Source organism: Carcharhinus amblyrhynchos, chromosome 7 (assembly GCF_965287045.1).
Source record: "Carcharhinus amblyrhynchos chromosome 7, sCarAmb.v2.hapA, whole genome shotgun sequence".
In the NCBI taxonomy this organism is placed as follows: Eukaryota; Metazoa; Chordata; class Chondrichthyes; order Carcharhiniformes; family Carcharhinidae; genus Carcharhinus; species Carcharhinus amblyrhynchos.
The window spans coordinates 112,808,142-112,821,609 of NC_137330.1; the positions used below are offsets into that span (position 1 = coordinate 112,808,142).

At 45.8% G+C, this 13,468-nt stretch overlaps 1 protein-coding gene and 1 long non-coding RNA gene across 5 annotated transcripts in view; both read right to left on the minus strand.

Moving 5' to 3' along the window:
* Window positions 1-13,468, minus strand: part of LOC145345225 (uncharacterized) — a 790,615-nt gene that overhangs the window by 195,978 nt on the left and 581,169 nt on the right. The gene's annotated exons all lie outside the window — the stretch shown is intronic.
* babam2 (BRISC and BRCA1 A complex member 2) overlaps window positions 1-13,468 on the minus strand; it is a 177,122-nt gene that overhangs the window by 102,463 nt on the left and 61,191 nt on the right. For 3 of the 4 annotated variants that reach the window (XM_080192973.1, XM_080192972.1, XM_080192974.1), the window contains exon 5: window positions 1,160-1,354. The exons of the other annotated variant lie outside the window; for it this stretch is intronic. In XM_080192973.1, the coding sequence (XP_080049099.1) occupies window positions 1,160-1,354 (195 nt within the window). The remainder of the gene's footprint in view (window positions 1-1,159; window positions 1,355-13,468) is intronic. 4 annotated transcript variants of the gene reach the window in all.

The window sequence follows — 13,468 nt, forward strand, 5'->3', positions numbered from 1 at the left end:
GTTAGATCTTGTAATTAAGAGAGCAAGTAGCACAGTGGTTAGTACTGCTGCTTCACAGTACCAGGGTCCGAGGTTCAATTGGGTCACTATCTGTGTGGAGTTTACATATTCTCTCCACGTCTGTGTGGGTTTCCTCCGGGTGCTCCGGTTTCCTCCCACATTCTGAAAGATGAGCTGGTTAGGTGCACTGACCCAAAGAGGTGCCAGACTGTAGCGATTCAGGGAATTTCACAGTAACTTCATTGCACTGTTAATGTAAGCTTTACTTGCGATTAATAAATAAACTTTAACTTAACTTTAAGTACCCTATGATAATAGTTAATAGAACGCAAATCAGAATGAGAATAATTTAAGTTGCTCAACTTAAGTTGCAAGTAATAAAGTATTGCTAGAGATTTTAAAAATATCAAATTTTCCCTTCCTGACTTTTCACTCTTAAGTCAATTTCATTCCAGCTCTTCATTTCTTTCTTTACCCAGTCCTTCTCAAATGCCTATTTCTTTCTCTATCCTTAAACAAGGGAGCACAGTTTCAGGATAAGGGACTGATCATTAAGGATGAGGAAATATTTCTTCACTCAAAGCGTTGTGGATCTCTGGAATTCTCTACACCAGTGGGTTATGGATGCAGCAGCATTGAATATAGGTCTAGCTGGAATAGCCAGTTACTTGGTCTCTCAGGGAATCCAAGGATATGGAGAGTTGGAAGTGGAGTTGAAGCCCAAGATTAGCCATGATCGTACTGAATGGCAGAGCAGATTCAAAGGGCCTTCTCCTGCTCCTGTTCCTTATACTCTCACTGATAAAGGATATACATCGTTGGTTCCATGGTTTACGAAGATCTCAGATGTCCGTTTTCCTTATAACACTGCAATTAGCCTGCATTTCCAGCAAGTTATGATGCGCTGAAAGATTCAGGAAAAAATTGAATGAATGGGCCACAGCATGACATGGCCCTGTTTCAGCATCCAGTCATGGATCGTTCACCATGAGGAGTACAGGTTTCACATTAAAATAGTCAAAAAGAATCAGGACTCTTGACATGGAGAAGACAAAGACATAAAGAGCTCTGGAGCAAAGATATTCTTCACACCTGAAATTAAAATCAAAATGTACTTGAATTAATCACTCTTTTAGTACCCATTGAACAACAGATTTACCCAGTTATTCTTTCTTCCTGCATAGATTTCCATGTTGTCTCCAAATTCAGGCCCCTCCTGTAGTGCTGTGTACTCAAACATAAGTCGCGAGCTTTCATGGAGTCTATCACATTGGTATTTGTGGTACTGCTGCACCAGTTCTTTAATTACAAGCAGAAGACAGTCTGGATTCTGGGAGTTCCAGTCGTTCAGATGCTGCACATTGTGGCAAAAACAGAGACAGAAAAATATTTGGATTAGTGTCCTGAAGCTCTCTGAAGACTTCAACACAAATTTATTTAGATTAGATTTAGACCACACCATGTTTTTCCATCCACAGGTGCTTTTACTTTAAATATTTTTTGTTGTTGGCATGATAGATGTAGTTCATATTTGTATTCAATGGCAGAGCTGGGTTGCACTGTGCAATACAGAGACTGCGGTACAATTGTACAAACAAAAAGGCCTCATTCAGAGCAGATTTGTCAACCTAAATTTTGATTGTCATTTCCATGAAAGATAAGGTTATATTTAGGAGAAGCCTATACTTGCAGCTGGCTGCACACTCTATTGTAAAATACCATAGAGAATTGCAAACTCTTACAGCACAGAGGGAACCATTCGGCCCATCATGCCAATAACTCTCTGAAAGAAATGCGCTCTGGACATGTTCCCTTCCACATTCTTTCATCGGGAGAAAGATACTAAAGTTTGAAAACATGTGCCAACTCACTCAAGAACAGCTTCTCTGCTGCCATCAGTCTTTTGAATGAACCTACCATATATTAAATTGATCTTTCTCTACACCCTAGCTATGACTGTAACATCATAATCTAGATTCTCTCCTTTCCTTCTCGCCTACGTACCCTATGAATGGTATGTTTTGTATAGCGTGCAAGAAACAATACTTTTCACTGTATCTCAATACATGTGACAATAATAAATCAAATCAAATCTACACCCCCACTCCTTCTCCACAATCTTACAAACAACTTTTCAAACACCCCCACTCCTTCTCCACAATCTTACAAACAACTTTTCAAACACGGATAAACAAGTGGAATGTGCAGTGGGCAACGTTTTCAAAAGAGATATATTTGCAGAATGTTTTATGAGCATTTATTAGCAGAAAAAAAAACTCTTGCAATTCAAAGCTTTCACAGGCATTTCAATAAAAGTCATTTGAACTATTATTTGAATGTGCAGGAACTAGATAGGATCTAGATAGGCTGGGCGAATGGGCCAGGAACTGGCAAATGGAATTTAATGTTGGCATGTGCGAGGCGGTCCACTTTGGTAGGAATAATGGTAGGAAGGACTATTACTTATGTGGTGAAAAACTGCAGCAGGCGACGGTGCAGAGGGGCCTCGGGGTCCTTGTGCACGAGTCGCAAAAACCCAGCCTGCAGGTGCAGCAGGTGGTCAGGAAGGCTAATGGGATGCTGGCCTTCATAGCGAGGGGGATTGAATATAAAAGTAGGGAGGTCTTGCTGCAGCTGTATAGGGCATTGGTGAGGCCGCAGCTGGAGTACTGTGCGCAGTTTTGGTCGCCGCACTTACGCAAGGATATTTTGGCCTTGGAGGGAGTGCAGAGGAGGTTTACTAGGCTGATGCCGGAGTTGAGGGGGTTGAGCTATGAGGAGAGGCTGAATAAACTAGGCTTGTACTCGTTAGAGTTTAGAAGAATGAGGGGAGATCTCATTGAGACATATAAGATGATGAATGGGATGGATAGGATAGAGGTGGAGAGACTCTTCCCGCTCAGAAAGGACAGTAGGACTAGGGGGCACAGCCTCAAGATAAAGGGGGGGTGGTTTAGAACGGAGTTGAGGAGGAACTTCTTCACTCAAAGGGTGGTGAATCTCTGGAATTCTCTGCCCGTTGAAGTGGTGGAGGCTGCCTCGCTAAATATTTTTAAGAAGCGGGTTGATGGGTTTTTGATAAGTGAGGGGATTAAGGGTTATGGGGAGAGGGCGGGAATGTGGAACTGAGCCACGACAGATCAGCCATGATCTTATTGAATGGCGGGGCAGGCTCGAAGGGCTAGATGGCCTACTCCTGCTCCTATTCCTTATGTTCTTAACTATGATAAATCTCATCACAAACTGCAGACATGTTTTGGCCTCATTAATCAGTACCTGTGCAAAAGAAATTGTTAATATCATCACTCCTATAAAATTATACCAAAATAAAGCTTTTAGACTGTGATTAGTCATATGAATGATATTCAGTTGTTTGAAGATTAACATCACTATCTTGCTCAAGGATGTACTTACACAGATTTGGCCAAGTTAAAGTTATCAGCCTATAAATAGCTTGGCAGAGCCCATTTTGAACTACCTGTATTAGCTCCTGCAGTGATTATGATTGTAATATACACAATTACTCTTTCAATTCCATTCATGAGTTCAGCAGCAGCTGATGCAGCTTCTGCTGACCAAACTGCATATGCCCAGTGAACTTGCAAGTTACTAGTTCCCATTTCAACAACGACCATTTCCTGACACTAGAAATTTCTTTCAATTAAAACCTTTAATGAAGGGCGACACGGTGGCACAGTAGTTAGCAGTGCTGCTTCACAGCGCCAGGGGCCTGGGTTCAATTCCAGCCTCAGGTGACTGTGTGGAGTTTGCAGGTTCACCCCATGTCTGCATGGGTTTCCTCTGCGTACTCTGGTTTTCTCCCATACTCCAACGATGTGCGGATTAGGTTGATTAGCTATAGATAAATTGCCCCCTAGTGTCAGGGGGATTAATAGAGTAAACATGTGGGATTACAGGCAAAGGAGCTGGGTGGGATTGCTGTTAATGCAGGCACGATGGGCCAAATGGCCTCTGTGATGACTTCAGCCAGGCTAATGAGGTTGGCATGCTACAGTATGAACTACCTGATGAGTCTGCCCTTATGAAAAGGAATACCTGATGAGTCTTCCCTAAGTTAATTTGAGTTTGTTTATTTGGTTGATATGAAAAGAGATACCTGCTAAGGGGCGGCACGGTAACACTGCTCCAGGGTCCTGGGTTCAATTCTCAGCTCGGGCCACTGTCTGTGTGGAGTTTGCACATTCTCCTCGTGTCTGCATGGGTGTCCTCCGGGTACTCCGGTTTCCTCCCACAGTCCAAAGATATGCAGGTTAGGTTGATAGGCCACGCTAAGAAATTGCCCCTTAGTGTCCAGGGTAGCGGACGTTAGAGGGATAAGTGGGTATAATATGTAGGGATATGGGGGTAGGGCCTGAGTCTCCCTATTTAAAGCAGGTGTGTCAGACTCCCAGCCTGCATTCAATGGACAGCAACTGGAGAACTGGCTGTGTAAAGATGTATGGTGTAAATAAAGTAACTCGGTGACGGGACTTTGCCTCCATAGAGTTATTACGGCCTCTTTCTGCACTGTGGAGATTCTTTGATTCTATGAAAACTATAGCGAAGAAATATCTGCTATATCTGTGCATCAGCAGAAACTCTTGACAAACATCTACCATTACTCGAAAAATCAATTCTTTTGGTTACCAAATAGCAGTGTATTGAATTTGATCATATAGAAAAATAAGGCATCTTCCAGAAATTACAGGCTGGGGCTTTCCATGCAAGCTGTGGAGAGAACTGCAAGGGACAATGGGCTAGAGTTTCATCTTTGAGGTGAGTACTGGGAGTCGAGAAATTTCCCATCTCTGTCCACCTCAGGATTAAGTGCCAAGGAAATTCATTCATTTGCGCGGTGGGGGGCAAAGTTGTGCACTGTAGTTGAGCCAGCCAACCCAGGAAAAAGTTTACCGGTGCCGAGGTGAGCTGTTTGAAAGGCCCAGCTCGTTGCTGTGGGACTTCATAGAACCGTAGAATCTCTACAGTGCAGAAGTAGGCCTTTCAACCCATCAAGTCTGCATTGGTCACAATCCCACCCGGGCCCTATTCCTGTAACCCTACACCGCTAATCCCCCTGACACTAGGGTCAATTTGGTATGGCCAATCAACCTAACCCATACATCTTTGGAGTGTGGGAGGAAACCAGAGCACCCAGAGGAAACCCACGCAGATCCCATCCCATTCATCCATTTAAAATGAAAACAGTAAGGCCCTCTAGCTCTCACCCTTCCTCATGCCCCACATTCCACATTTGTGCCACCATGGCTTGAATGTGTGACTCAAGGATTGGTGTGGGAGGAATGGGTTTGAATTTATAGGGCATTGGCACCAGTATTGGGGCAGATGGGACCTGTTCAGATGGGATGGTCTTCGTCTGAATCATGCCGGGACCAGAGTCCTGGCGAATTGTATAAATAGGACTGTAGATAGGGCTTTAAACTAATTAGAGGGAGGAGGGTGCAGGGGTGGGGGAAATTACAATATCTAAAGTAAAGGAGAGAGTATGTGTGCAGGTAAATGTTGAGGATATTCCACTAATTAAAGGAGTAGGGGGGCGCGAGAGAGGTTAGTAGTGTTTCTACAAATAGGGTCCAGATTAAGGCTGGTATAAAGACACTTTACCTGAATGCACAAAGCATTCGGAACAAAGTGAATGAGCTGATGGTGCAAATCAGCACAAATGGATATGATCTAGTGGCCATTACGGAAACGTGGTTGCAGGGTGACAGGGACTGGGAACTGAATGTCCAGGGATATCAGGTGTTTAGGAAGGATAGACGGGAGGAAAAAGGGGGTGGGGTAGCTCTGTTAATTAAGGATAATATCAGGGCAGTAGTAAGAGAAGATATAGGCTCCAAAGAGCAAAACGTGGAATCGTTGTGGGTGGAGATAAAGAATAGTAAGGGGAGGAAGACACTGGTGAGTGTGGTCTACAGGCCCCCAAATGATAACTTTGAGGTGGGGCGGGCTATAAACAAGCAAATAATTGATGCGTTCAGAAATTGAACGGTGATAATTATGGGGGATTTTAATCTGCATATTGATTGGTTGACCCAAGTCAGACACGGTGGGCTTGAGGAAGAGTTCTTGGAATGCTGTCCGGATAGTTTCCTTGAACAGTATGCAACGGAACCTACGAGGGAGCGAGCTATCTTAGATCTGGTACTGTGTAACGAGGCAGGTAGAATTAGGGATGTTCTTGTGAGGGATCCTCTTGGGACGAGTGATCATAGTATGGTTGAAGTTCTGATGCAGATGGAGGATGAGAAGGTAGGGTCCCGAACCTGTGTCTTCTGTTTGAACAGAGGGGAGTACGATAGGATGAGGACGGAATTGGTGAATGTAGATTGGGGGCGCAGATTGGTTGGTAGGACGGCTGAGGAACAGTGGAGGATTTTTAAGGAGATCTTTTTCGGTAGTCAGCAGAAATATATTCCAATGGTAAAGAAGGACTGTAGGAGTAGTGATAACCAGCCGTAGTTATCGAAGGAAATAAAGGAGAGTATTAAATTAAAAGCTGATGCGTTCAGTGCGGCTAAAAATAGTGGGCGATTAGAAGATTGGGAAAGATTTAAAAAACAACAAAGAATGACTAACAAGGTGATAAAGAAAGGAAAGATAGAGTATGAAGCTAAACTAGCTTTAAATATAAAAAACGACAGTAGAAGTTTTTACAAATATATAAAGAGGAGGAGACTGGCTAGAGTGAATGCTGAATCTTGAGGATGAGGGGGGATTTAGTGGTGGGCGATGAGGAAATGGCTGAGGCTTTAAATAAGTTTTTTGTGTCGGTCTTCATGGAGGAGGACACAAACAAATAGTTTGCCGGATATTAAAGATAGAAGGATGGTAGGAGATGAGGTCCTTAATGCGATTACTGTCACTAGAGAGGTAGTGCTTGATAGACTAACGGGACTGATGGTAGACAATTCCCCGGGACCAGATGGAATGCATCCCAGGGTTCTGAAAGAAATGGCAGAGGTGATAGTGAATGCCTTAGCAATTATTTATCAAAATTCGCTGGACTCTGGGGAAGTGCCGGAAGATTGGAAAACGGCTAATGTTACGCCGCTGTTTAAAAAAGGTAGCAGACAAAAGGCAGGGAATTATAGGCCGGTTAGTTTAACGTCTGTAGTTGGAAAAATGCTAGAATCCGTCATCAAAGAAGAAATAGCGAGGCACCTAGAAAAGAATGGTTTGATCCAGCAGACGCAGCATGGATTTGTTCAGGGGAAGTCGTGTTTAATGAATTTATTGGATTTCTATCAGGATGTGACTAGTGCGGTAGACAGAGGGGAACCGGTGGATGTGGTGTTTTCAGATTTCCAAAAGGCGTTTGATAAGGTGCCTCACAAAAGGTTGCTGCAAAAGGTTAGGATGCATGGAGTTGGGGGTAAGGTGTTAGCGTGGATAGAGGATTGGTTGTCTAATAGGAAGCAGAGAATTGGGATCAATGGGTGCTATTCTGGTTGGCGGTTGGTGACCAGTGGAGTGCCGCAGGGATCGGTGCTGGGGCCTCAACTGTTTACCATTTACATAGACGATCTGGAGGAGGGGGCTGAGTGTCGGGCAACGAAATTTGCTGATGACACGAAGATGAGTGGAAAAGCAAATTGCGTGGAGGGTGTGGAAAGTCTGCAGAGAGATCTGGATAGGCTGAGTGAGTGGGCGAGGACCTGGCAGATGGAGTATAATGTTAGCAAATGTGAGGTTATCCACTTTGGTAGAAATAATAGTAGGAGGGATTATTATTTAAAAGGCGAAAAGCTGCAGCATGCTACGGTGCAGAGGGACCTGGGGGTCCTTGTGTACGAATCGCAAAAACCCAGTCTGAAGGTGATCAAGAAGGCAAATGGAATGTTGGCCTTTATAGCGAGGGGGATAGAATATAAAAGCAGGGAGGTCTTGCTGCAACTGTACAGGGTACTTGGCCGCAGCTGGAGTACTGTGTGCAGTTTTGGTCGCCGCACTTGCGGAAGGATATATTGGCCTTGGAGGGAGTGCAAAGAAGGTTCACTAGGCTGATACCAGAGATGAAGGGGTTAGCCGATGAAGAGAGACTGAATAGACTAGGTCTGTACTCGTTGGAGTTTAGAAGGCTGAGGGGGGATCTTATAGAGACATACAAGATAATGAAGTGGATAGATAGGGTAGAGGTAGAGAGATTCTTCCTGCTTAGAAAGGATAGCAGGACTAGAGGGCACAGCCTCAAAATAAGGAGGGGGGGGTGCAGTTTAGATCGAAGTTGAGGAGGAACTTCTTCACTCAAAGGGTGGTGAATCTCTGGAATTCTCTGCCCGTTGAAGTGGTGGAGGCTACCTCGCTGAATATATTTAAGTCACGGGTAGATAGGTTTCTGATAGACAGGGGAATTAAGGGTTATGGGGAGGAAGCGGGAAAGTGGAACTGATCCACTTCAGATCAGCCATGATCTTATTGAATGGTGGGGCAGGCTCGAAGGGCTAGACGGCGTACTCCTGCTCCTATTTCTTACGTTCTTATGTTCGCTGTCGCCCACCCTCCCGGAAACACTGTGCTGGAGTAAATAAGGCTATCCTGTGATTAGCAACCGAAGGGTGGTCAAATAAATGGCAGGGTCCTTGGGGAGACGCGTCAGCTGCGTTAGGTGCAATATGTGGGAGTTCCTGGAGACAACGCGTCTCCCGAAAGTTCGCATATGTACCAAATGTCTGGAGTTGCAGTGGTTGAGGGCCCGGGTTAGGCAATTAGAGCTGCGTCTGGAAGATTTATTTTTAGTCGGGGGGAACGAGGCAATAATGGATAGGAACCACGGTCACGTGGAGATCCCAGAGCCTAGGTGGGGGGAAAAATGGGTGGGTTACTGTTAGGAAGGGGAAAAAGAAGAGGAGTCATGGTCCAAAGACTGCCCCAGAGGTAGTCTCCCAAAATATCAGGGGTAAGGCGACAACTGGAGTAGAAAGGGCAAGAGAGGAAGACCAGAATGCCTCAGAGGGAAGGGAGGGGGCTGGATGTGAGATAGTGGTGGGGGATGGGAGGGTTAAAGGGATTGATAGGCGGTTCTGTGAGCAAAAGCGGGACTCCAGGATGGTAGTCTGCCTCCCTGGAGCAGGGGTACAGGATGTGTCAGAGAGGGTAGAGGGAATTTTGAAGGGCCAAGGGACCCAGGCTGATGTAATTATACACATAGGAGAGAAGGACGTGGGAAGGAAGAGCAGGGGGGATATACGTAGGCAGTTCAGGGAGTTGGGGGCCAGGCTGAAGTGCAGGGCCTCCAGGGTGGCATTCTCTGGGCTGCCTGCCAGTGCCCAGTAATAGTGGGGCCAAGAATAACAAGATCCTACAGCTGAACGCATGGCTGAAGGATTGGTGCAGGACAGAGGGTTTTACTTTTGTAGACCATTGGGAAGTCTTTGTGAGGGAAGGGCACCTGTACAAGTGGGATGGGGAACATTTAAATGGGAAGGGCACAAATATTTTAGCTGGGAGGTTAGCTGGAGTGTTTCGGCAGGGTTTAAACTAATATGGAGGGGGGGGTGGGAAGGAGACAGATAGCTCAATAGGCACTGAGATTGGGAGTGAGTTGGGTGACAGGGTAAGTCTAGATGAGAGGAAAATCTCCCACGAGAAGGAGGATCCGAGTGGGCCTGTAGGTCTTCAGTGCATCTGTTTTAATGCGAGGAGTGTGGCGGGTAAAGCAGATGAACTTAGGGCCTTAATGTTTGTGAGGAATTTAGATGTGGTGGCAGTGACGGAGACATGGTTAAAGGAAGGGCAGGACTGGCAGCTAAATATTCCTGGGTATAAGTGTTTTAGGCATGACAGGGGAGGGTCGAAAAGAGGAGGGGGAGTGGTGCTGTTAGTTAGGGAGCACATCAGAACGGTGCAGAGGGAGGATAATATAGAGGGGTTAGGAATTGAGCCTCTGTGGGTGGAGTTGAGGAATAGGAAGGGGGCCAATACTATGCTAGAGGTGTACTACAGACCACCCAACAACCCGCAGGCAGTGGAAGAGGGTATATGTAGAGACATTTTGGATAAGTGTAGGAAGAACAGGGTTGTCATAGTGGGAGATTTTAATCTCCCTGGGGTGGACTGGAAGGTGCCTAGAGCTGGGGGTTCGGACAGGGAGGAATTCGTAAGATGTGTATTGGAAGGGTCCTTGGAGCAGTATGTAGATAACCCGACTAGAGAGGGGGCTATACTGGATTTAATTCTGGGCAATGAGCCGGGTCAGGTGGTCGAGGTTGCAGTAGGTGAACTTGTGGCTAATAGTGACCAGAACTCTGTCTACTTTAGGATACAAATGGAAAAAGATGAGTGCTGTCCTAAGGGGAGGGTGCTAAATTGGGAGAAGGCTAGATACAGCCGGATTAGGCAGGAGCTTAGGGATACAGACTGGGAGAGGCTGTTGGATGGCAAGTCCACATTAGGCATGTGGGAGTCTTTCAAGGGAAAACTGAAATGGTTGCAGGAAAGACATGTGCCGGTTAAGAGGAAGAATGGGAAAGGTAGTATTAGAGAGCCGTGGATTACTAGAGATATTGAGGACTTGGTCAGGAAGAAACGAGGGGCGTATGTTAGGTCTAAGCAACTGGGAACAGAGAGAGCGGTGGAGGAGTACAGAGAGAGTAGGAGGGATCTCAAAAGGGGAGTTAGGAGGGCAAAAAGGGGGCATGAAATGGCTTTGGCAGGTAGGATTAAGGAAAATCCAAAGGCATTTTACTCCTATGTTAGGAACAAAAGGGTGGCTAGGGGAAAAATCAGTCCTCTCAGGGGCAGAGGAGGGGAACTGTGCTTAAGAGTCCGAGAGAATGGGGGAGATCCAGGATTCGCATTTTAATCAGTAATCTCTAAACTGTCTGTGCTTTATATGCTCTGTCTGAGGCCAGAACTCTCCATTCACCGGACGAAGGGGGTAACCCCGAAAGCTAGTGAGTATATTATCAAATAAATAGGTTGGACTAAAACCTGGTGTTGTCAGACTTTTTACTGTGAATACTTTGCGTCAGTATTCACGAAACAGAGGGGCTTGATGTCTGGTACAGTCTTCGAGGGAGCTGTAGACCATTTGAAGGAACTATCCATTACGAGGGAGGAAGTGTTAAGGCTTTTAGGTAGCATTAAAACTGATAAATCTCCGGGGCCCGATGGCATTTATCCTAGGCTGCTTAGGGAGGTGAGAGATGAAATTGCTGGGCCTCTGACGCAAATCTTTGTCTCTTCTTTGGACACAGGTGAGGTCCCAGAGGACTGGAGGATAGCGAACGTGGTACCGTTGTTTAAAAAGGGTAGGAGGGATAACCCTGGTAACTATAGGCCGCTGAGTTTGACGTCAGTGGTAGGCAAGTCGATGGAGAGGATTCTTAGGGATAGGATGTATGAGCACTTAGAGCGTTGCAATCTGATTAGGGATACGTAGCATGGCTTTGTCAAGGGGAAGTCTTGCCTTACGAATCTGGTAGAATTTTTTGAGGAGGTGACAAAAACAGCCGACGAAGGATGAGCCGTTGATGTCGTCTATATGGATTTCAGTAAGGCGTTTGACAAAGTCCCTCATGGTAGGTTGGTAGAGAAGATTAAAGCTCATGGGATACAAGGCCAGGTATCTAGATGGGTTGAGAACTGGCTTGCTAAGAGGACATGATGTGGGTATGCCAGCGTTGGACTGGCGTAAACACAGTAAGAAGTCTGACAACACCAGGTTTTAGTCCAACCGATTTATTTGACAATAGAGTCACAAGCTTTCGGGGTTAACCCCTTCGTCAGGTGACCTGATGAAGGGGCTAACCCCGAAAGCTTGTGAGTCTATTGTCAAATAAATCGGTTGGACTAAAACCTGATGTTGTCAGACTTGTTGCTAAGAGGAGGCAGAGAGTAGTAGCGGAAGGGTCCTTTTCTAGCTGGAGGTCTGTCACTAGTGGTGTGCTGCAGGGCTCGGTACTGGGACCTCTTCTTTTTGTAGGATATATAAATGACTCGGAAGAGGGAGTAAGTGGTGTGATCGGCAAATTTGCAGATGACACTAAGATGGCTAGATTGGCAGGCAGTGAGGAGCAGTGTCTGGCAATACAAAGGCATATAGATAGGCTGGTATATTAGGCAGATATATGGTAAATGGAGTTTAATCCTGATAAATGTGAGGTGATGCATTTTGGCCAGAATAATGTAGGGGGGAGTTATATGATAAAGGGTAAGCCTATAGAGAGTATAGAAACACAGCGGGACCTGGGCGTGCAAGTGCACAAGTCTTTGAAGGTGGCAGTACAAGTGGAGAAGGTTGCGAAGAAAGCTTATGGTATGTTAGCCTTTATAGGAAGGGGTATAGAGTATAAGAGCTGGAGTCTAATGTTGCAGTTGCATAGAACATTGATTAGGCCGCATTTGGAGTACTGCGTCCAGTTCTGATCGCCTTACTACCAGGAGGACGTGGAGACCCTGGAGAGAGTGCAGAGGAGGTTTACCGGAATGTTGCCTGGTATGGAAGGACTGGGTTATGAGGAAAGATTGAGCAAATTGGGGCTGTTTTCCCTTGAAAGACGGCGACTGAGGGGGATCTAATCGAGGTATATAAGATTATGAAGGGTATAGATAGAGTAAACAGTGGTAAGCTATTTCCTATGTTAGGAACGCACAGTATGAGGGGCCACGGGCTTAGGGTGAGGGGGGAGAGGTATAACACGGATATTAGAGGGAGGTTTTTCACACAGAGGGTAGTGGGGGTATGGAATGCTCTGCCAAGCAAGGTGGTGAAGGCAGGCACGCTGGAGTTGTTTAAGAGTAACTTAGACAGGCACATGAGTGGGTTGGAGATGGAAGAATGTAGGAGATTGTTTTAAATAAGGTTCATTAGCATTGGGACGTCCCTGGTAATGTAAAAGGACGTGGAATGATACTAACGTTTTTCTCTTTTAATTCACAGGTTTTAAGTCGGTCGGCCTTGTTGTCCAACGAGGGGCATACACGCGATGGGTCGTACAAGGGCTGCTCTTGGATGTTCGAGAGTAGCCTAGTACTTCATGTCGTTAGTGTACGCTTAAACTGGACCAGATGCTGGGCAACACGACAGCTCAGTGACTATCACTGTTTGCTGTGCAGACACATGGATTTGGGCCAGTGTCAATGGGAGTTTGCACATTCTCCCTGTGCTTGCGTGGGTTTTCTCCGGGTGCTCCGGTTTCCTCCCACACCCCAAAAATGTGCTATTAGGCTGATTGGAGGTAATAAATTGTCCCTAAATTAGTTTTCCCTTAATGTGGAATTCCATAAGCATAGATAAGGGTCATGGGTGGAGGGGGGACTGGTAATGTTAAAATGGCAGCGTGTGCTCGTTGGGCCGAAGGGCCTGTATCCCGGGCTGTTTTTGTTCTTAAGTTACTTAATGGCCCAACAAAGTCATTCCCTGAGGGGGTTGGGAGTGGGGGAAAGATTCCCTCCCAGGTCGCACCCATTTGGTGTCCAAAAAGATGCATAGGTGAACATTCCCACA